The sequence below is a fragment of the Lathyrus oleraceus genome, chromosome 7, assembly GCF_024323335.1.
Source record: "Lathyrus oleraceus cultivar Zhongwan6 chromosome 7, CAAS_Psat_ZW6_1.0, whole genome shotgun sequence".
Lineage (NCBI taxonomy): Eukaryota > Viridiplantae > Streptophyta > Magnoliopsida > Fabales > Fabaceae > Lathyrus > Lathyrus oleraceus.
In genome coordinates, this window is record NC_066585.1 from 226,554,199 (window position 1) to 226,578,658 (window position 24,460).

Sequence of the window (24,460 nt, forward strand, 5' to 3'; positions counted from 1 at the left end):
GGCGCATGAGGTAAAACAAATATATTTCGCTAAGATGCGGCCAATAGGGTGTTTTTAAGTCTATGTCGACAAATTCCCCATATGTGGATTAATCAGGAAAATACGAGGCAACTCTTCATCGTAGTTAACAACAATTTGCCATAGGAAGATTTTAGAAAAGTGTTAGATGATTCAGGACTGAAAATTGTTCAAATAAAATGCATTAATATTTATATACGAAATTTTCAAAAACAATATAAAATTAACAGGCTACATATATGATACTTGAAAGAGGTAGTTGTTTCCTAACATTTGTCTTGTCCTCCACTTACTTTCTTCATCCAGCTTAGAGTACAAGTAAATCAAACAAGATTCTCCCGAATTAAATTCATGAATCCTCTCAAGATCTATGAAGTAACGAACATAGACATAATTTACATAAGTTACACTTTTGTCCACAAATATGGTTGTGTCAAACAAATACATAAAATATAATCATAATGCACATTATGGGATAAGCAACATGTGTATCATGAATAACACGGGTAACAATGACAATCAAATAGTCCTCGTATGTAATCCTAAATCATGCATGTTCTCCTCGTGTATTCGTAATCTCAAGCTCGACCTTACCTGAATCAACTCCTAAGTATTTGACCATTAGGTTTAGTGCCTCAATTCTCTTAATAAAAGAGATCCAACAATTAACATGAGATAGAAAGATGCGGGATGCATGATACGTTATTCAAAGTGATGTAATGGCGTCATTTTCTCTGATTTATGATATAAATATTGTGAATAATTATCATTTTCTCTTGTGACTTTTTTTATAAGAAACATGCTTTATAGTTTGCGGGGTTGGATTAGAGTATAAATTTAGGATATTACTTTACCAAAGAATAGGAAAAGAGGATAAGATAGTTTGCTGGGTTGGGTTAGAGTACAAATTTAGGATATTACTTTACCAAAGAATATGAAAAGAGGATAAGATAGTTTTTGGTTTCGAGTGTGAATGTGCTAAAAGTTTCATATCGACCATGAATGGAAGAAATGTTAGATTTATAAGAGAGATGACTCATACTCCCATTGTCTTAAGATTTTGAGTGAATATTTGGCATTAAAGTCTCTTGGAACCTTGTCCCATTGACACTTTCAGACCTCACTCTCCAGACTCCCCAATAGTGATATCAGAATCAGATTGACTCAATGGGGAGCGAAAATGGATCATAGTGTAGTGTAATTGATTACCAGAAAATCAAGATGCATGTTTGATATGTTCGGATAATAAACATTTTTAAAATTGTTTTGAAAACTTATGAAAGACTATCCAAAAACTATTTTTAAATATATTCTCTTAAATTAGTTAATTAAAATAACTCATAGTTTTCATTTCTTTTATATCGATATTATAATGATAAAATACAAATATAAAAAAAAAAATTGCTACTATTGAACCAGCGCACATAGCACTTTAACTACTTCACGCACCCTAATCCTAATGTTAAATAAATATCGGCAAAACAATGTAATGAAATTTTGACATTTGAGAAAATATATTTTTGCATAGAATCCTCAGAGAATCATGAAACATTTCCCCTTTTGATCCATGGATTTGTTACAAGTCCACATCTAACTATACTCTTATACATGCTAGCTGAATGAAATAAATAGATCTAATCTGCAATAAAATGTACTCAAAATGCATAACCCAGATTTTCAATATAGAATCACCAGATTCATTCTTAAAATGACTCTAGAAACACATTGTAATAAGAAGTGCAACATTACCACATTTATTCCATTTCAGAAAGGGAAAAGCAGTAATATCAAGCTTTCAAAGATTGCCCTGCTTTTACCAGATCATCAAGAGCCTTCAAAATCTGTGGCTCTGTCATGCCTTCCAGTTTAATGCCTTTCTCAACACTCAGAATAAATTATAGGAAATGAGAAAATATCACAAAATAATGCACAAATGAAAGGATAAGTTACAACATATAATCAGAAATGTGCACCACTTTTTGAAGAGTAAGTATACCAAAAGTTGACAATATATGTGACTTTAATTTTCTAATTGCATTCAACCAGTACCAAAATGGACCGATATGAGTAACTAAATTTTCTAACTGCATTCAATGCCATCCGCGATAATAACAAAATTAACATTATGCACAACTTCAAGTCAGGTCAAGTTAACCAGCCCATTCCGGGGGAAGAAAATTAGTTTTTTATAAATTAGTCATACTATAATATCATCTCCCTCTATGATAAAGGTCAGAAAACCAAAGATGCATCAATCATTCTGCAACCATTGCAGATGCATATATCTCAAAAACAAGGACATCAAACTAAAATAGAAATCACATGACAAAATTGGCACTATCTCAGCAATAAAAACTACTCATGGTTCTTTTATTATCAAACTTCCCACTGCATCGGAAGCTCGTGCAAAAAATAAAAAGAGCAGTCAATACCGACAGAAATACAAAAACAAGAAGCAATTCTTAGCTTCCAAATTGACATCATCTCATCTACACCACGGGGAGTACTGAAAGATATTGCAAAAACTATTAATGCTTGGAGTCTTCTTCTTCACAGAACTTGGAATATTGTTCTGAATCCATCAACTTGTTAAGTTCACCACTGTCGCTCAACTCAACTTTAATTATCCATCCATTTTCATACGGGCTTGAGTTGACCTACACGAAGAAACACAGGAAAACATAAACACATTTTAGTGATAAATAATAATCATTCAGTACATAGATTCGGTCATAAAAGGTCATTGTGAATTAAGCAATAAAATAAAACTCACTAAACCAGGAGAGCCGCTGAGCTCTTCATTAACTTGGACAACTTTTCCAGAAACCGGAGAGTAAACGTCACTAGTTGCCTTCACACTTTCAACTGCACCAAAACCATCTCCTTGTGTCACTGCTGCTCCAACTTCTGGCAGTTCAACGTACACAACATCACCCAAATGATCTTGGGCATGGTCAGATATGCCGATGGTTGCAGAGTTTCCATCAACTTTGACCCATTCATGAGAATCAGCATACTTGAGATTGTTCAAAACTGTAGTTATAACACAGAAGAGGGTAGTTTGTTATCACAATCAAATAAATCAACGAACAACTAATCAGAACAATTGACATTTTCGTTTTCTTGCATCATTGTTAACATAATTAGAATCTGGATGGCTAAAACCGATGAAATCATAAAAAATTGGAGGTAAGGGTAAGGGTACCACTGTCAAATCACTTCCCCCCTTCCCACTCAAACCCCTACCCTACCTTGAAAAACCCGATCCAACCCATTAACGTAATGTAGAACAATATAATAATAATGATAGTAGTAGTTATACCTAAAATAAAGGAGAAAAAATGGCAGAATAATAAAATGGAAGAACATGAATCGAGATCTAGAATCCAAAAAATTGTATTCAAAACATGCAAATGAAGTGGCGTTAACACGATCTTAATTGAAATACGAAAAAGAAATGAAAGAAGAGGGAGAATGAGATTAGCAACCTTTAGAAAAGCTTCTGTGAAAGACGGAGATCCTGAGATACGACGCAGCTCGTGAAGCCCATAACTGCCGGCAAGCCATCTTTCTCTGTGAGCGTGAGTGCCACTTACACTGAATGATCACCCTTTTTATATTGCGGGGGTTGGTGACCGAAAGCTTTTCTTCCCTTCACACACATATATATATATATATATATATATATATATATATATATATATATATATATATATATATATATATATATATATATATATATATATATATATATATATATATATATATATATATATGCTAATGCTAACATGTGCCCGGGACACATGTTAATGATACACTTATAGAAATATTCTCTTGGAGCACGTGCATTTGATTTTTTGAAATTTAAAATTTTGTTTTATCCCACACAAATTTTTTAATAGTAGTAACTTAACTTGTGCCCTTGGGGCACAAGTTAGCAAGACCCTTTCTTTAAATATTATTTTAAAAGAAGTTTAAAATATCGATTCTACATGCCTCAATTAAATTATATATTTTATATCAAATCTTATTATTTTATCGTATTTACAATGTTAATAAAATTGAAAGTGTTTTTATAAATCATTTTAGTTGAAACACATTGAATTTTATCTAGTGCATGTTTGGATCCGCGTCATTCACTTTTATATATATATATATATATATATATATATATATATATATATATATATATATATATATATATATATATATATATATATATATATATATATATATATATATATATATATATATATATATATATATATGGGTCATTCACGTAGAATCGATATTTTAAACTTCTTTTAAAATAATATTTAAAGAAAAAATTCTAACAATGTTTTTTTATCGACGGAAATACACGTGAGTTCTATTATTTTATTTTAATTTAATTTTAAAGTGAGAAACTCACGTATATTTTACTTCATAAAAAATTAAGGTTCTGTTTGATTTTCTTTTTAAAAATGGTTTTTTTATTTTTAAAATTAAAAATGTATTTGATAAACTATTTTTTAATTATAATTTTTAAAAATTATTTTGTGTTTTTAATTTTTAAAAACTAAAAAAAAGTAAAAGAGCTGAAATATGTTTTTAATTTTTTAATTTTGATTTTTAAAATTATAATTCAAATATTAAAACATACTAAAAGTTGAAAACAACATATTTTATCTTATTCTTCTCTCTTAGACAAAACCCGCACAATCTTCTCTCACACACACCAAAGGTTAGGTATTTTCACTTTTCCTTTGGTATTTTCTTCATCTTGAATTGTTACCAATAGATTTCACAGTATGTAATATTCAAGTTTAAATCTAATAGAAATTATATGAATATTTTTGTTTAAAATTTTGTTGGATTAATCCAAATTGATATGAATTAGTTCTGCATAATCTATCCATTTGTGAAACTGAATTTAGAATTTTATATCTAGTAAAATTTACATGCTAAAATTATAATAAAATCATTTTTGTATTGATTAGTTGTAAGGAAATTATATTTTAGGATGTTGTTTTAGAGTAGAATAAAATTGTTTGTTCAATGATTTAGGAGTAAAAAGTGTTGTAGTATGTTGTAGCATTCAATAATTTAGGAGTGAAAAACTTTTGTAGTATTTTGTAGTATAATGCAATTATCAGACACCAATGCATATGAAAAAAGCATATTATAAAGTATAAAGTATAATGTGATTGGTTGTTTCTAAACAGGTTTGAGATTTTGAAAAAACATGAAGAATAATAGTTATCGTCCCCATTTTATTGCGCCAGGCTCCTCCTCGACCAGGTCTGCCTCTTCCTCGGCTGCGCCAGCCTCTTCCTCGATTGCACCTACTTCTATTGGGGCACCTGTCATTGCTGCACATGTAACAAACTTTATGTTTCTCTCAGATTTATATTTTTTCTTACTATAATACTCTGCTTTTATTGAATTTATATTTTATAGTGACAATTAGATTAATGTATGTATACAAAAGCTTTAAAAGGCTAAAAAGATAACACAATTTCCCTTTCTAGAGATCAAATTCAATACTACTCCTGCTTCTGTAAAAATGTATAATGTTTCTCTAGCTAGGGAAATGAAAATCAATATTGAAAAACATATCTCAAGTAATATAGCAGTAGGCTTCAATTTACAATACTTATGTTTCTTTTTTATAGTGCTTAGATATTAGAGTTTTCCTTTTTCAAACATATACTATGTGCAGTAGTATAATAACTAATGAAATATAAATAGAGGATTAGACAGTAATATGATATGGTTTTGTATTGGTTCTAAAAAAAAATTCCCCTTGGACAAATGTCTTGGACACCTAAAAATAATTGAACTCAATAAAGTTATCACAAACTCATTTTATTGAAATTGAAATTAAAATAACATGATAGTAGAGAAACAATGATATTGAAATTAAAATTCAGAATTTTTTTAGTCAATACATTGCTCCTATAATCTACATTTTATTGCTCAGTCATTTACTTGCTCCTATAAATAAGCTTGTATCTGACCGGTTTATAATGTTTCTATGTCATGATAATCTTGTATGTTCTTCAAATTTTTGAATAATTCATTTGTTGAGAAATAGTTTTCATTGGACTTGAGGCAATAAAATATGTTAATGTTTTTTATTCTTGTGAATGACTATGTGTGACTTTATTCTAGATTTCCTAAGTTGCTTATTTTTATGATAGATGGCAACTAATGTTGACATTAGTGACTCAAAGTTTTAGCCTAATTTTGTAACTAAAGCTTTCATTGACATTATGGTTGATGAAGTTATAAAAGGAAATATGCCAAATGGTGTGTTTCATAATAGAACATGGACCTCAATGACTACTAAGTTGAGTTCCATAACTAATCGATCATTTAAAGCTGGACAACTAAAGGCAAAAATGCATAGGTTGCGGGCCATGTATCGTGAGTTCTATTCACTCTTGCAAAATACCGAATTTGGGTGGAATGCAGAAACAAACACAGTTACTGCAAGTGAAGAGGTCAGGAGAAATTATCTTAATGTATGTTGCTTATAATTTATAATTTGGGATATTTGAATGTTTCAAAAGATGCTGTCAAATTTGTTTTACAATATTTCTTCTATATATTTCATTGTACTGTAATTTATATTGGTTGGATATTTTTCTAAATGGATTATAATTAGGGGTAAAGGGGGGGTGTGGTAACTCTAGAGCCTATTTTCCATGGTTCTTAAGAACTGTAGTATTTTACTCTAGTTATAAGTTTCTATTAAGAACGTGGTTGATACAATGCATTTGCTAGTTACAACAGAACTTGTACAATGCAAGTTCATTTTCTTACTAAGTACAATTTGTCTTTTATAAACCTTAAGGTGTTTTGGGTTGATTGTAAAATGCCCCACATAAGTAGTGTCGACTGTAACTGTTTCGGTGACAGATACAAAGGGCTTGGGTTAGGGTCTAATCTCATGAAAGTTAGTATTTGTATAAATGATTGTAATAAAAATCATCATATTCATAATTGAAAATAATCATAAGCATCAATTAACTATTGCAACATTGTTACTTATTGATCCAACAATAGCAGACACAAAAAAACGAAAGCCATCCAAACTATAGGAAAACTAGATCAAAAAATGTCACTAAATATACAATGTTATGATTAAATATATCAAAACACTAAACTCATATGTTAGTTATTGCCTTCAAATAAATGTGTGGTTAGCTTTATTTATTGGATTATACTACTATCACATTATGAAATGGCATTACTATCTTCTGGTAATTTCATATTTATCTCAGAACCTGATTTTCAAATTTACTACGTTTGCATCTTTGAAACCATTACTTGCTTCTCAAAGCACTTTTTTTGTTCCTGAATTAGCATTAGTCTATTAAGCACAAACCTGAACACGAGACACAAAACCACCGGTCAGTTTGTGAAAATGATAGTGATTGCATGTGATCATTATTGTCTTTGTCATTGTTGCGTTGGTGTCGGATGGTTCTACCATCTGAAGGGTTGAGGATATATAGGTATTAGTTTCTTGTCATTCTGTCACAATTTTGTAGCATGCACAAGCATTTATTATATATTATTGGTTTTTCTCACATTAGAAACAAAAGCACATGTGATAGAATATTTTCAAATATCTTTAAAGAGGTGTGCTTTATGGGTAGAATATTTATGGCAGGATCACTCACTATACAATTGAACAAACATGCTACTGATAGTTACGAGAGGGGGAAGCAAGGATAATTCCGCTAATAACTACCTGCTGAGTGGGCTAACTGGGGTATGGGTGAGGAGAGAGAAATTGACACTAGTTGAATAAAAAGAAGGAGCATGCAGGGGAGTGGGCAGACTAGAAATTGGAAGTTATTCTTAGGAGATTCTAGGCTTCTCAAACTTCCTAGCCTATCATTTACTAAGTCATTTTTATCACTTTTTTATACACTGTAATCCACGTCATAACCACTTTGATTCTGTTTGTTATACCAAAATCAATATAATTGTGTCCATTCCTCTCTTTTATGTCAATTTACCATTAAATTCCTCTGTGATAAAGCCGTTTATTGTTTGTTTGACAATTTGATTGCAATGCATTTACTATTTGTTAAGTATAGTTATAATGTTTAGAAAGTTTTTAATCGATTTGCAAAAATAATGCAACTTGAGTACTTCATCATTCATCTACTCAAGACCCGCCAAATATAGATGAAGAAAATGAGCTTGACAATCAATACCTTAACAATGGGAGTGTGAGTCATGTACGTGTTGATAATGATAGTTCAGACGATGATCTACATGAAGTTGAGCACATCACACATAGTGGAAAGAGACAAGTTCAAGTACGATCCAAGAAAGAGTCTACATCACATATGATGGGAAAGGCACTTTCGGCATGGGCTAAAACATCTTTGGCAAAAGCTAAGAGGTATATGGATAAGAGTGTTGAGGCTACTTCACGTGTAACATCATACTTCTCTCTTACTAAGTGTGTGACTGTTCTGGATGAGATGGAAGACATTCCACATGATGCATATGGAAAAGCGTTGGAAAAGTTTATGAATCCTGATTGGAGAGAATTGTTCATTGCAATGTCTGTTGAGAAGAAACGTGGATGAATACTTAGACTTTAAGGATAAAGTCTTACTTGAACTTATGGTGATAGTAATGAGACATACTTCTCTTAGTACTTTATTTATTGTTTTATGATTGTGTACTTTTTTCTGTTTGCTGACAATTGTTTGTGTTTTTATGCATTATTTTGATTTTTGTAGTTATGTTATAAAACCTTTTTATTTCCTTTTTATTGAATGTACCATTCTTAAAGTTTTGTTATTAAATTGTATGACGGGTTCTAACCAGAATTGATATTGATGAAAGTGATGATTCTACTTCTGATGCAAGTGATGATGAATTCTCAAAATTTCTCTTTAATAGTATGATTTATAACTATCATCAGAAATACTTTAACAAAGCAAAGGTTTTGACATCTTCGTTGACTGGTCGTGAGTTTGTCGCTGAAGTATTAAATGGATCTGGAACAAGTTGTTTTGATTTATTTCGAATGGAGAAAGAATGTTTTATTAATTTCTGTAATGAATTGAGGGAGAAGAACTACTTATGTGACTCGAGAGATGTGTTTGTTGAAGAGAAGGTTGCTACATTTTTATTCATAATTGGTCATAATGTTTGTCATAGAGTTACTTCAATTCGCTTTCAACATTCCACTGAAACAATATCACGCAACTTTAAGGAGGTATTAAGGGTAGTTTGTCGATTTGGAAAGGAACTAATAAAGCAAGAGTCCAAAGAGTTTCCCGAAAGAATTAAAAATAATTCAAAATACTATCATTGGTTTAAGGTATGCACATAATTCACATTCTTCTATTGTAGTTGTATCTTTATTTCAACATAATCTGATTATGGTTTGCTCATTCATATTATTTGGGTTATGTCTTAAAGAACTGCATAGGCGTGATTGACGGTACACATATCAGTGCATCGGTTCCTGCAGAAAAATAAATTTCATGTAAAGATAGAAAGGCAACAATCATACAGAATGTCATGTGTGCTTGTGATTTTAACATGATGTTTACGTATGTATATTCGGGATGGGAAGGAAGTGCACATGATTCAAAGATTCTTTTGGACGCAATTACAAATCAAAATGCTGAATTTCCTTGGCCACCTAGAGGCAAGCCATGGTATCAACATAAAATCATGTTCAATGAAATTAACAAAGTTGAACTAACATATATTTTATTTGATGAAGGTTCATTTTATCTCGTTTGATTCTGGGTATCCATGTATTGGAGGTTTTCTTTCCCCTTATAGGGGTGAAAGGTATCATGCACAGGAATATAGAGATCAAGGTAGACAACCCAGAAGTTCGGAAGAGTTATTTAACTATAGACACTCGTCTCTAAGGATGACAATTGAGCGTTGTTTTGGGATGTTGAAAAATAGATTTCCTATTTTAAAGTTGATGCCTCCTTATAAACCTTTTAGACAACGACTCATAGTTATTGCGTGTTGTGCTATTCACAATTACACACGCAAGTGGAATTTACCGGACGAGTTGTTTAGGATATGGGAAGAAATGGATTCTATCGAACTTGAGGGAATACAAGAAGGTCCTATCATAGAAAGAACAAGTTCCAATGTCGACAACTTAACAAGGTTATCTAATGAAGGTGCATTTGAAATGGCAATGAAGAGAAATCATATTAGAGATGAGATGTGGGTACACCGTAGCAATTAAGTGAATTAATTATCTCTATGTTAGATTTTCATACAAGCAACTTTGAATTTTAGTGGTTATTTCTAAATACTTATGTTAGTTTGATTTCATATGTATATTTCAGATATTGATATACGCTATAAAATTTTGATAGTTTTTGTGTGAAGAAGTTATTAACTTGACTCTAGAAAGGAATTAAATCATATATTTAATCATAAGAAGTTTCTATCTCAATTTTATTTAGTAATAAAATTTACACTTGTATATTTAAATACTAGTCATTAAAAATTTAATTATTATTTATTAAAATTCTTTTTCATTTTATATTAATTAAAAAAGTAACTTTTAAAAATTGAGTTATCATTTTTTATTTTCTCATTTTTAAAACTGTTTTTAAAAATAACTTATCAAACAAATATTTCTACTTTCTCATTTTTAAAACAGTTTTGAAAAGTCATGTTACCAATTTTTTTTTTAATAATTCTCTTCTTAAAAACACTTTTCCAAAACAATTTTATAAAGCATATTTTAAAAAGTGAAAAGCAAAACTTATTCAATCGAGTCCTAAGTATTTAAGAGTGTTTTAAAAGATAATGTTCTTAACGCTCCTCATATTTATTTGAATGATTATAAGACATTGATGGTCCGTGCTAAGCATAACAATTACACTCAAAATTTAATATATTAAAATTTAATATCACATAATAAATTCGTCAATTATATTTTAAACATATAAATAGTTAAAAAATATTATATCGAATTAATAAATTATATTGAAAAATTTAAGACCAACTAATAATAGATTAATACTAATATAAAAAAATAAAAGTATTGAAATATATGATGCATTTTGTTTTAATTTTTATATTTTAATTTAAAATTCCAACATATTCAATTTTGTGATATTTTAATTTTTTTAAATTAATTTGGTGTTTTAGTTTGAATTGGTTTGGATTTTAACACCATTAGCTCACACCATAAAAATAATTTTTATAGAGTGAATTGATTATTGTGACTTTTTTTATTATTTTTTTTATTGTTTGTGTAACTATTTAATAATGTCAATTTTTTTTTTTACATTTTAAAGGGAATATGAAGATGTCATACAGTTACTAGATCACGAACCGACTAATCCGATTTGTGGGTCAGTTTTAACATCAAGTGGTTTCAATCCCCTCCCAATTTTAATTGTGGAGATCGAATTGCGATCATCCCTACCAAGTTCAACGTCAATCACCATTGTACCAACTAATGATTGGTTATCTGTTGTGCTTGTTTTGTTTGCCTTGTTTCAAATCTCTTTTTTCTTTCTTTCAATACTTTCCTTTTATATCTCTTCATTTTGATTAAATAAATAATGTTTTTTATTTCATAGTTGAACCTATTAAGTTTTTATTATTTCTTAAATGTGATTTATGTGCTTGGACTTTTATCTATCATTTTGTTTTTTCCCGCTTTTTGATGATGCCAAAGAGAAAGAAGTATACTCTCAATGAGGGTATAATATACTCTCTATTTGTGAGGGGGAGTTTTGATGTTGGAAATCCACCAAAACCTATGGAGAATTTCAATCAATCTTGATGAACAAGATTGGTATCACCCACACAATAGCAATGAAAAGAGAATAACAATGGAGAAAGAAAGAGTGTAAAGAATGATGAAGGAGAAGAGTAATAAAATTTTGCAGAGTTCCTCTCTGCCCACAAACTGCGGAAAACTTCTTATTCAATTTGCAACTGCAAAATACTATGAATATAATGTTATGAATACTCTATTCACTTCATTACAAAAATAAGGGTTACTCTCTCTATTTATAGATTTAAGTTAACTTGGACTTCAAGTCAAAGTCTAAAATTATAAAAGCCCAAAATAGGTAACACTAATAAAATAGGCATAAGTCGAAATCCTGTGTGAAGCAACATGCTTCGACACTTCGATACACTGACACAACTCAACATATTAGGTGGTTTGACACTTCCTTGCTCTGTCGAGCAACCTGCTTCGACACAAGGAATTAAAATTCAACACACCACCTAATTCATTGTGTCTAAGCTATCTACATTCATCATAGCTCTTAGTCTTCTGAACACTTCGACCTGCACTCCCTTCGTCATGATGCCTGCAATTTGATTCTCAGTTCTGCAGTGTTCCATATTCATCTTCCCATATGCTAACTACTCTCGAAGATAATGGAACCTTGTCTCGATGTGCTTGCTTCGGCCATGTGATATCGGATTCTTCGCCAAATTTATAACTGACATGCTGTCGATCTTCATGGTAATTGCTCCATGACCCTTCACTATTATTTCTTCGACCAGATTCACCATCCACGTTGCTTGACATGCACAAAGAGAGGTAGATATATATTTTGCTTCGCACGACGATAATGTCACTACTGGTTCTTTTCTCGAACTCCAAGCAACTGGTGCACCACCTAGCATAAACACATAACCAACTGTGGATTTTCGATCCTCAGCATCACTACACCAACTTGAGTCAGCGTATCCCGTTAATTTGTATTCTTTTCCCTCATTATCTGCAGGAAACAAAATGCCATTGTCGAGAGTTCCTTTCAGATACCTTAGTATCCTCTTCGCCGCTGCTAGATGTGATACCTTTGGCTTCTGCATGAACCTACTCACCATACCTACAATGTATGCTAAGTCAGGCCTTATGTGACAATGGTATTAAAGTGACCCAATAAGTCTTCTATATTGGGTTGGGTCGACATCATCTTCATCTGAATCTTTCGACAGTTGTAATCTGGGTTCAACTGGAGTTGAAGTTGGGTTGCAATCTTGCATCTCAAATCTCTTGAGTATTTCTCCTGCATACCTTCTTTGGTGCATCATCAAACCTCTACCACTTTTGTAGAATTATCTACCAAGGAAATATGAAATTTCACCCAGATCTGACATTTTGAATTCCTTATTGAGATCACCTTTGAAGTCTTCGATCTCCTTCTAGCAGCTACCTGTTATCAACAGGTCATCGACATAGAGACATAGTATAAGCAATTCACTCTTGCTTCTTCTTACATATAATCCATGTTCACTTGTGCACTTCACAAATTCCTTCTCCCTTAGAAAGTCATTTATCTTCTTGTTCCAAGCTCTTGGAGCTTGTTTAAGTTCGTACAGGGCTTTATGCAGCCTGTACACTTTTCTTTCTTCACTTTGTTTCACAAACCCAACTAGTTGTGCAACATAAACTTCTTCTTCTAATGGGCCATAAAGCAATGCACATTTCACATCCATCTGACACATCTTCCAGTTATTCATGTTTGCTAGACCAACAATCAACCTGATTGTTTTGATCCTAGCAACAGGTGCAAAAACCTCAATGAAGTTGATTCCTTCTTTCTGAAGAAATCCTTTCGCCACAAGTCACGCCTTGTGTCTAGTCACTTCTCCTCTGGGATTCAATTTCACTTTGTATACCCACTTCACATTGATTGCCTTCTTATTTTAGGGCAATTCGACAAGTGACTAAGTGTTGTTGACTTTGATTGACTTCAGCTCTTCATCCATTGCTTTCATTCACTTCGAATCTTTCAATGCCTCAGCTGCATTGACAGGTTCGACATCTACGTAGAAAGCATAGTGTATCAGCTCACCTTCTTCATCGACCATATCATCTGATGTAATCACACATTCTTGCAACCTTGTAGGCATGTGTCTTGTTCTCTGAGGTCTGCTTGGGCCTGCTTCACCTCTGACTTCTTCCTATCGAACTTCTCTTTCGACTTCACTAACTGGTTCGTCACAAAAGATTTTCACTGAATCTTTCTTGACATTCTCAGTCCAATCCCATTCTCTAAGCTCCCTGCTAATCACCAATTTCTTATTCACTGGGTCAAACAACTTGTATCCTCCAGTCGAATGATATCCTATCAAGATCATCTGATTCAACTTGTCATCAAGTTTTCTTCTCAACTAATCTGGAACATGTCTATGTGCTATAGATCCAAACACCTTCAGATGACTCAATCTAGGCTTGACACCAGACCAACATTCTTCTGGCGTGATTCCTTCTAGCTTATTCTTCGGACATCTGTTCAGGATATATGTCACAGTCGACACAACTTCTCCCCATAATTCTTTGGATAGATGCTTGCCTTTCAACATACTTCGAACCATATTCATGATGGTTATATTATTCCTTTCTGCGACTCCATTATGTTATGGAGTGTAGGGTGCCACCACCTCATGCATAATACCTTCTTTCACACATAATGCATCAAAATCTTTCGACACATATTCTCCACCACCATTAGTCCTCAAAATCTTGATCTTTCGACCGCTCTGTCTTTCGACCATATATTTAAACTTGGCAAATACCTCGATCACTTCACTTTTCTTCTTGATCAGGTAACATCATACTTTTTAACTGAAATCATCTATGAATGTAACAAAGTATTTTTTACCTCCAATCGAATTCTCCTGGAGAGGGCCACATACATCAGAGTATATGACTTCAAGAATTTCCTTTGACCTGCTTCCTGCATCCTTACTGAAGTTGTTCTTATGTTGCTTCGCCTGCCCACATTCTTCACACACTTCCTTTGGAATGTCGATTTCTGGTAATCCTGAAACCATATTTCTTCTCTTCAAATCTCTGATGTCTTTAAAATTGAGATGGCCAAGTCTATAACGCCATATCCATTTATCTCTATTGGCTGTTGTTGCAAGGTACTTATGCTCCATCACATTTAGTTCAATCTTGAAGGTTCTATTCTGAGAGATTGGAGCCTTCAAGATCAACCTTCCATTTGAGTCGAGAACTCTCATCATCTTGTCTTCGGTCGATACCTTGTAGTTATTTTCGACTAACTTCCCTATGCTGAGTAAATTACTCTTCATGTCTGGTATGTCTAAGACCCCAATTTTGACCCTAAGATCCTTCATGTTATCTCATCATGTGTATTGGCTTTGGGAATCACACATTGGCATCCTCCTCAAATTTTATTGTATCATACTTTATTTTTCTTTGTTTACTAACCAAAATACCAAAAATATGTCTATGTATAGTTTTGTTTCCTTTGTAGAGTCTGTGCATCCACCAATGCCTCATCAAGCTCATATCTAGGGTTTGAGACCCTCAATGCAAGTAGATCAATCAAGATATGACTCAAATTGATTATAGACATTATATATGGGTCCTCATGTTCTTTATTTATCATTTTGATCAAGAATTCATCAAGAATTTGAAACTTGTTTACCTTGGAAGCCCTAATTCATCTAAGTATCTTGTGTGACTTCCTCAGCAAGTTTCTTCAACATTTGATAAAACATTTCAATGGATACTTCATAATACATCGTCTTATGCATATATGATCCTCCATGAGTCCAAGAGATCAAGAGAACTTCAAGTTTGCAAGTTGGTTCATGGTGGTTGACCAGAGAAAGTCAACTGGTCAAAACTGGGGTTCCCTAGACCCTATCTCCTACACTCTTTGTCATATGAAAATTATTCCTAGAGAAAAGTTACTCCTTATGACATTCCAAACAACTTTCATGTTGAGGTAAAAATCTTGTTTTGCTTGCAAAGTCATTTTTTTATGGTGAAAGATTATAGGTCATTTTGTCTGAACCTTAATTAGGAGGTCAACTTCCAAGGACCATAACTTGCTCAATTTTTATGATATGAAGGCCATTAAAGTTTCATGATCTATTTCAAGGTGTCCTATCCAACTTTGATTCTTTGATAAATATCAAATTCTACTTGCAAGGGCATGTTCCAAGAGGAAACATTATAGGTCATTTTGGGCCATTACCTTTGAACAAGAGATTTTCCTCAACTTCTAAAATGCATAACTCCTTCATGTCGAATTCAAATGAGGTCAAATTTGTGACTAAATTGAATATGTTTGAAATATCTACAACTTTTATGAAGTAACTCTTTCTATTTGAAGCAAATAGCAGATGTTATTCAAGGTGGAAAAAGTGAACATTTGACTTGGTACTTAGAAAATTTTCGAATATGTTTGATTTTCCAAACTTCCACCTCAAAATCCATCATGGTCCAAGGTTCAAATGGAAAAATGTTCAATATGAAAGTTGTTTTCCTTGATCTCACCTTTCCAAAAAGTCCAAGATCACCTCATTTGTCCAAGGATTGAATGACTTGCACATGACTTTTCTTCAAGGTTCCATTTGGATGAATCTCATTACCATTTCCCATTTCCAATTGCATGACTACATGACACCCTTTCAGCATTGCTCATAATCAATTTGGACCTGTTGACATCACTTCATGGGCCTATCACACGCCCATGCATCCATGCAAGTGAGAATTGTTATTTCTGGCATTTGATTGGAAGAGTGTAAAAATCAATTGCGGTGCCTATAAATAAGATCCCTCATGCTCAGACTTGGGGACACCTTGCCCAAGCTTTGATCCTGCAACCCTACCCTTCACCATTAGAGGATAAACTTGAAGGTTTTCAATTGAAAATCGAGTTTCAGTTTTACTTCTATTTTGAATTTGAAACTCCAAGAATCCAAGCCATTCTTTGATCCAATTCAGCCCCTGCAAGCTTCTGAAGTCAAGTCAAAGGCAATTGGAAGCAAGATTCAAGCTCCTCGAAAGTGATTTTTTTAGAAACTTCATCTCTTCGATTATCTCTCAATTCTTCACCATTCTCTTTGATTTTTGGTTGGCTGAAGTCCTACGAATGTAGGCAACAAGATTGAGTTGCTTTGAGGTTAAATCGAAGCAACTCAGTTCATGATCCTCAAAATTCAAATCCTCGTATCTTTTGTTATACTTGGAATTGGAGAAAATTGTGGCCAGATTCGAGCTCCTGAGCATTTTCTCTTTGAAATAATGTCATTGTTTTTCATTTTTCATGAAGTTGAAGGTGGACCAGCCCGGTGAGGTCCACCGAAGAAGATGACTAGAGCCTTAGCTCCGGTGGTATGTTGGCACGCCTCCTGACCATCTGATCATGTTTAAATGTTTTAATCTGAGCCATCCCTTTTAAATACCATGTGTGTGGCACATTAACTAGAGTTCATCGTGGATAGCACACGCTTGGCCATCAAATCTGTCACGTCAATTAATGAGGGAGATCTGATGGCCCTCGTTTTTTCCAATTTCTTTTTTATTTTCTGAATTTTCATTTAATCCTTTTATTTTGTTTAATCCAAAAAATATGCGACTTTCACCAAAAATGTTTAAATATTTTTTTCTTCCATATTCTAAATTAAAAATATTTTTTGGATTAATTTTGATATTTTTCATGAATTAAATGTTTTTGTGCATATTTTTAATTGTTTAAAAATACCTATGACTTTTCAAAAATAGTGAATTTTTTTGTCTAAGGTCCTTTGACCTTGTCTGATATAGGTTAAATCCCTTGGCCATTTATTTGGTGTTTTGAAGCGATTTTAGATTTTGACCAAATTAAGATGTATTTTTAATTCATTTTTAAATTGATTAAATGCTTTAAATTACTATTGAGCCATATTTATGGTCTTGTGATGTTTGACTTTCTGTTTGGGCCTTGGTCAAGGTTGATTTGACTTTTGTTGGATCAAAACCATTGGATTTAGGGGATTGATGAAATGTACATTTCATCTCCTAAAATGAATGGATGGTTTTTATTTGATGAAAATCCTCTCATGATCAATTTGTGTTTCTATCTTCCGTTCCCTCTTCATCTTCATCCCTATTCTTTCTCATTCCCTCATTTGACCAATGAAAACTCTAATGTCCAAAGGCTATTTGGTCCATCAATGACCTTGTGTCAGATGAATCAATACAAGTGTGACTGAGATGTGTCCCTCTGTAATACCCCAAAATTTACACTTCTTTTTTACTGGAAGCATGGGATTATATTTCACACTTCATTAGCATCATACTATGTCATACTCATTGCACACTGCATTAGTGACTTGGGAATCAGATTTTGATTGATCACTCATTAACAGAAGGAGCCCACACAAAGCAAGATTGAGAATTGGACTTCATTTTCCAAGTATACAAGTCTCAAGGGTCTCAAGGTGGTCCAGGTATCTTATTGTGGTCTACAGTTCATCAATGGAGGATTCAGAGCTCCCAGAGTGTGCATCTGGATTTAATCAGAAATTAGGGTTTCGTGGCTACCTGCAACAAGCAATGTTTGATTGGAAGTAAAGGAGATCATCCATGTCATGGTTGGAGAGGCATCTTGGCCTAGGAAGATTCACAATTATCCCAGAAAGATCCATTGGCAATCAGTGCAATCAGTTCTTGATCATTTTGCCCTAAAACTAGGGTTTGGTATAAAATCAGTTTATTTCTGATTCCTTGGGTGAAACTCTTTTCCATGGCCCTCCATATGTCCACAAGGGTCTACATACAAAAAATCATTTTTTTATTTGAGCTAGAAGTGCTTCAATTGATCAATGGAATCGGGAATCAGACAGTTTGGGAAAAGTCAACTGTGGGGCCAGAAAAGTCAACTCCTGACATTTTGAGAGTGGAATCTCAAAATCCATGCCTAAGGGATCCTACATGTGAAATTTGATCAAGATTGGATCATGGATTCATCATTTAATCAGGAATTGAAAAAGTTACTTAATTTGGAAATGGTTGACTTTCCATTTAGGGCAAGTTTTCATGATTGTTGCACCCACTTTAAGCCAGTTTTCCATCAAGAAGAAAGCTCCATTTGAAAATTTCTCTAACATGAAAGTTGTTCCTCTTGTTCCAAGCTTTCTAGATATATAAAGTTTGCTCCATTTGGATCAAAATTGAGAAAGTTATGCTTGGTCAAAGTGAGACATTATTTTAAGACACTTAGAAAATTTTCTAAGTCCCAAAATCTGCAAAATTTGTCAAGACTTCTTGGCCAGATTTCTTGCCTTTCAAGACACCATTTGAAAATAATTTCTTCATACCAATTATACCTTGACATGTCCTCTTTCACATCTTTTTGGAATCATCCCATTTGGATCATTGGTTTGAGAGATGCACTCATCTAAAGTTGGCATCATGAACTGAATTTCTAGGCAGCATGTTAGGCCAAACTGGCCCAACCTTTTGGCATGATGAAACCTGAACTTTAAGGCCACTTTTCACATTCTTCCATTCATCATCTCAACTTGTGCCCAACATGAAAGATGTTAAGCTCCATGAACTCTTTCTACTGTTTGCATTGTTTCACCATTTGGTCATGTGCTCATCAAGATACAAAGTCACAAAGTCCTCATCTTGGATTGTTTTTATGCTGCACAAGACAACCAAGTTAAGCTGCAAAATCGACCAGCCCACATTATTTACCTCATTTGGCCATGTACTCTTTTGTCCACTAACTTAAGTTTTGCCAAAACAAGAGCTTGCTTTCACCACCTCACTTTTTGCATTGCATTTTGCTCATGAACCAAAACAAACATTTCAGCCCATTAAGAATGATAGATCCAACATATATAAGCACTAAAACCCTAACCTGAAGGGTGGTGGCTGTTATTTTCGAGCTGAGCAAGCAAGGCAAGCATTGAAGATATGTTTTCATCCCTTTTCATTTACTCAAAGTTGAAGTTTCAAAGCAGTAGCATTCCTTCCATTCCTCTCCAATACCAAGAGGCAGTGGACTGTTTTCCACTAGGTTCCTTTACTACTCCATTTCCATGACTATGGCTTTGCTTATTCCATGCTTGTTCATCATGTTTACCATGCTTACCATGCTTGCTTCATGTTGTTTTTCCATTATGCCATGCTTGCATCATGTTGTGTTCCATGTAAATACTATGCAATGCTTGTTTATAAAGCCCTCAACATAAGGCATTGCTATTGAGTTTGAGTTTGTGATGTTGTTTTCTGTTGTATCCGTGTGCATGTGGCCATCTTGCTGTCCACTTTTCTTCATGTTTGAGCCTTCATTTCCTTCAAAACAAAATACCATGTTGTTCTACTCATTGCATACTTGAACTTTGCTTTTTATTTCGTACCATTTGGTGAACCATGGTGTTAGCATTGTTGTGTGGAAGATTGAAGGAACCATCTGCATGTTATCGTGTTTTTACTATGTGTCATACCGCAAAATTTGCCCGTTAATCTTGCAAGACATTTTTAAAGGCACTCCAACTCATTTTTCAAGACATTGATCTTAAAGGAACAAAGACCCAGCACACAGGTGGCCAAATCCAGAAAATGACTTAAACTGGCTTGCTCGCTAGGCGAGCAAAATCCTTCGCCTAGCGAACTCTTCGCTGCACCACTCGCCTAGCGAAGCTTGCGAATACCAGAAATTTTGGGCTTCATTATGAGCCCATTAGGTCACAAAAACTATTATAAATACCAAGACCTCATTCAGAGAAAGGGGGACAGACGGTGGAGAGAGAGAGAGAACAAGCAAACCCTAACAGAGGCAACCGGAAAAACCCCGGAGGCTAACCAAGAGAATTCAGAACAACCCTAAAGGAAACCCTGAAGGAAACTCATCTGCACAAAGGTTACCTCCGCCCAACTCAATCTGACACCAACCTTAAGAGTGATCTGCCAATTCAACATTGCAATTCAATTGCAAACAGGTTTGCACTACCACTACCGCTTTATGCTCCCAATTTACATGTGGCATTATGATTGAATTTATAAATGTATCTTAGGTTTTACATGTGGATTTAAGTATGCATGGATGTCTTGAATGTTTAACCATGTAATTTCTGTAATGGATGCCATAGGGTTTGGAGCTTGCTGAAATCGTACTGTTATTAAACTCAAAACCCGCAGCCGTTCGCTAGCACATCGCTAAGCGAACATGTAGCGAGTGTTCACCAAGCCTTCGCTAGGCGAGGCAGTAGCGAACATGACAGTCGCTGATTTTTTTCCGTTCTGTTCTGTGCTTATCTGACATGTTCTATCATAGCTATGTATTATTTGCCTGACATTATTACTGCTGCGATTCCTTTGTTCGGTGCAACTATTGATTGCACCCCATTTGGTATTCTGACCTGTTTGCTGAATTTTGTGAGGGCTCACATACTCCCGAAGAAGGTAGCTTGCTAGGTATTCCACTTTATTTGTGGGATACCCTTGTGGAGATTCATCCTAATTACCTAACTGATTACAAATGTTGCCTTTGAATATATGATCTTGGCCCTCTCTTTGTTGCCTTACGGTATTACGGTCATGTCCCGTGAATGTGGGGATACACTTAGCAAAGACCCTTCGATTAAATCATCATGTCACTATAAGATAAATCATAGTCCCTCAGATGTTGCCTGCGAATATATGATTTTGTCCCTCGATGGCCCGTCGTTGTAGCCTACGGTTAAATGATGATCGTTCCTTCGAATGCTAAGGTATCCTTACAAATGTTGCCTTCAATGACCAATCGATGACCCTACGACGTCCATTTACATCCAAAGGATAAGACTACTTACTTCTCAATAGTAAGGACAGTTTTACCCTTCTAAAGATAGGGAATACCTATAAAGACCTTGGTTAGGTATAACTCTTAAATGCTGACACACAACCTAAAATACTTTTCACACCTCACACTTTGCAAAACATCTATTAGAAAATCACCACTTGGTATACATTCGTACTAGAATCATTGCCAAGTTATATTTTTCTAAACAACTTTCAAAATTAAACGAGATAAATACTTTGTATACATTCGTACAAGAATCCTTACAAAGTTAAACTCTCTTTTCAAAACATTTTCTAAACAGTTCTCAAACACTTTTTCGGACAAGAAAAACATAAGTGATTAAGCAATTAAGAGCCCATGGATACAAAGAGTGCTAACACCTTCCCTTTGTATAATGTACCTCCCGAACCCAAAATCTAATCAAGGTTTTTCCTGTTCTTTTCCGCCTTTCCTTATTGGATAAAAGAAAAGTCGGTGGCGACTCTTGCTATCCGCGACATTTGCTTTCCAAAGCAACAACACACAAAGTCAGTTCACCGTATAACAGAACTGGCGACTCTGCTGGGGAGCCTTAAAAAGAGAGGTTACCTTAAAAATAAGGTCATTTATGTTTTCGAGTTGTTCCTTCGTCTGATTTACTTTTAAGGGATTGTTTGGGTATTCTATGCTTGAGTGAAAGATTCTACACCCGGATCTAGTGTACCTTAGGTAAGTAGCAAGAGATCATCGCGTCTGTCCGGCGTATACTGGAATGGTTAAAATGATGGCTACGGTTAATGTGACACTTTGGATGTCCTGATGTTCCTCATGTTTACTTGAGGAAAAATTTGGCGTCTGCGTGGTGTCATCAAAGCATTAACCAGACCTTTAGAACCCTAATTGACTCATCCTAGCCATTAGAAAGTAGTGAGATAACTGACTTCGGTCCCGACTGGGGTTGGTTGATACTCGATACTACACTCTTTGAGATTGGACTTTAGGGAAATTTTGGTCAACCGCTTGGTGTTGCACTGAAGTGGACTTAAGGAAAGGTCGATGATTTGAGATCCTTCTAGAACCCGGTTACTATTCTAGGACAGGTGGAACCAACCAAACTTCAGTGGGGAGGGTACTTACCTATGGAACTCATGCAAGCCTTAAAACCTAGAAATGATTGCGGTGTGACTTGTTTGTGTTTGTTACTTACATAACATCATAACATCATAACATCATAACATCATGACATTGTACTAACCATTTCAAGGACTTAGGGGTTTAACTTTGCTCTGTTAAACAGGCTATGGCTTCCAGGAAGACCATCCGGATCAATTTTGTAACGACCTCTCCTCAACTCAAGGATTTAGTGTCAGAACTGCCCGATCATGCTCAGTTCATCAAGAAACATGGTTCTCTCCTCAGTTTAGTTACCCCCCGTTTCAAAGAAGATATGATGAGAGTTCTATTCCAGTTCTTCGATCCTAAACATCATTGCTTCACCTTCCCAGATTATCAGTTGGTACCCACATTAGAAGAATTCTCCAGGCTGCTTGGGATACCTATCCTTGATCAAACACCTTTCAGTGGTTTAGAAAAGATTCCGAAGTCTGAAGAAGTTGTCGCGGCTTTACACATGACAAAGTTCGACATTGAAACTAATTGGGTAACAAGAAGTGGAGTTAAGGGTTTACTTGCCAAATTTCTGATAAATAAGGCCCAAGAATTCCTAAAAGTTATGAACGTCCATGCTTTCGAAGAGGTTCTAGCCCTACTAATCTATGGTTTGGTGCTATTTCCTAATCCGGATCAACTCATAGACATGAATGTTGTTAGGATATTTCTCACTCATAACCCTGTGCCCACCTTGCTTGGAGACATTTTGCATTCCCTTCACACTCGTACTATGAAAAGGCAAGGGACTCTCATGTGTTGCGTACCTTTATTATCTAGGTGGTTTATTTCGCACCTTCCTCAATCAGTCTTGAAGAATGAGCAAAATTTGAAATGGTCTCAAAGGATAATGTCGCTCTCCCATTCAGACATCCATTGGTGTCCCCAACCCAAAGAAAATGTTATCATCATTGACCGTTGTGGATAATTCTCTAACGTACCACTCCTGGGGATAAGAGGAAGTATTACTTATAACCCAACTTTAGCCCTACGTCAGTTTGGTTATGCTCGAAGAGAGGGTCCACATGAAATAATTATTCAAGGCACTGTGTTTGACTATGACAACGACTCTCAAGGTCTCCGTCAAAGGTTTGTACGAGCTTGGGCATGGTGAAAAGAAGTACTTTAGGACAGAAAAACTCTATTCCTATGGAACCTTATCTCAGATGGGTATGCGCCAGAGCTCGTGAGCTTACCATGCCATATCTTGCAATCGGACCTCTGACTGTCGAGCCAAAAGTTGAAGGAGGTGCCCCTCAGATCATTCCTTATCCAGATATGCCTACCAATGTTGAAGAATTGAAGAAATCCTGGATCCAGTTGAGAGAGGAAAGGGATACTTTTGAAACTCAATTCGGTGCAGAAAGGAAGAAAGTATTAAAGCTCACCAGCCAGCTTAATGAGGAACGAAGACTCAATGCATATCTCCGCCCAAAAAGAAGCTGTCCCTGGGAGACTTGAACTTTCATTGTATTTTTATTATTTTTTGTAACGAACATTGATTAAAGAAATTATTAATAAAAGTTCCACTTTTTGGTGGTTTACGCAAAGTTAAATTCCAAAAGTCCTTGAAAACATTTCATACATTGCATAGCATAACATAGCATTGCATAACAGGTATTCTAAAGGATCAATGTTCTCACGGTCTTCCTATTGCAAACAGAAAAATGGCCCTCGAACAAACTGTCAAAGATCTCCAGGCTCAAAATGCTCAATTCCAG

The 24,460-nt window shown here is 34.4% G+C and overlaps 1 protein-coding gene across 1 annotated transcript; it reads right to left on the reverse strand.

Annotated features, from left to right (window-relative positions):
* Nucleotides 1-2,360: 2,360 nt before the first annotated feature.
* LOC127100682 (glycine cleavage system H protein 2, mitochondrial) lies at nt 2,361-3,692 on the reverse strand. Its single transcript, XM_051037935.1, has 3 exons — nt 3,507-3,692; nt 2,792-3,051; nt 2,361-2,675 (listed from the first exon to the last, which is right to left on the reverse strand). The coding sequence occupies exons 1-3, from the start codon at nt 3,583-3,585 to the stop codon at nt 2,547-2,549; spliced, it is 468 nt and encodes a 155-aa protein (XP_050893892.1). The 5' UTR covers nt 3,586-3,692; the 3' UTR covers nt 2,361-2,546.
* Between the last annotated feature and the right edge of the window lie 20,768 nt (nt 3,693-24,460).

What these genes read in the sequence shown, in the direction of transcription:
- LOC127100682 (XM_051037935.1), bottom strand. Translation starts at nt 3,585, where the DNA reads ATGGCTTGCCGGCAGTTATGGGCTTCACGAGCTGCGTCGTATCTCAGG. An exon ending in TCACAGAAGCTTTTCTAAAG is followed by an intron (nt 3,052 to 3,506) that starts GTTGCTAATCTC and finishes TTATAACTACAG; the next exon opens with TTTTGAACAATCTCAAGTAT. An exon ending in TCAGCGGCTCTCCTGGTTTA is followed by an intron (nt 2,676 to 2,791) that starts GTGAGTTTTATT and finishes TTCTTCGTGTAG; the next exon opens with GTCAACTCAAGCCCGTATGA.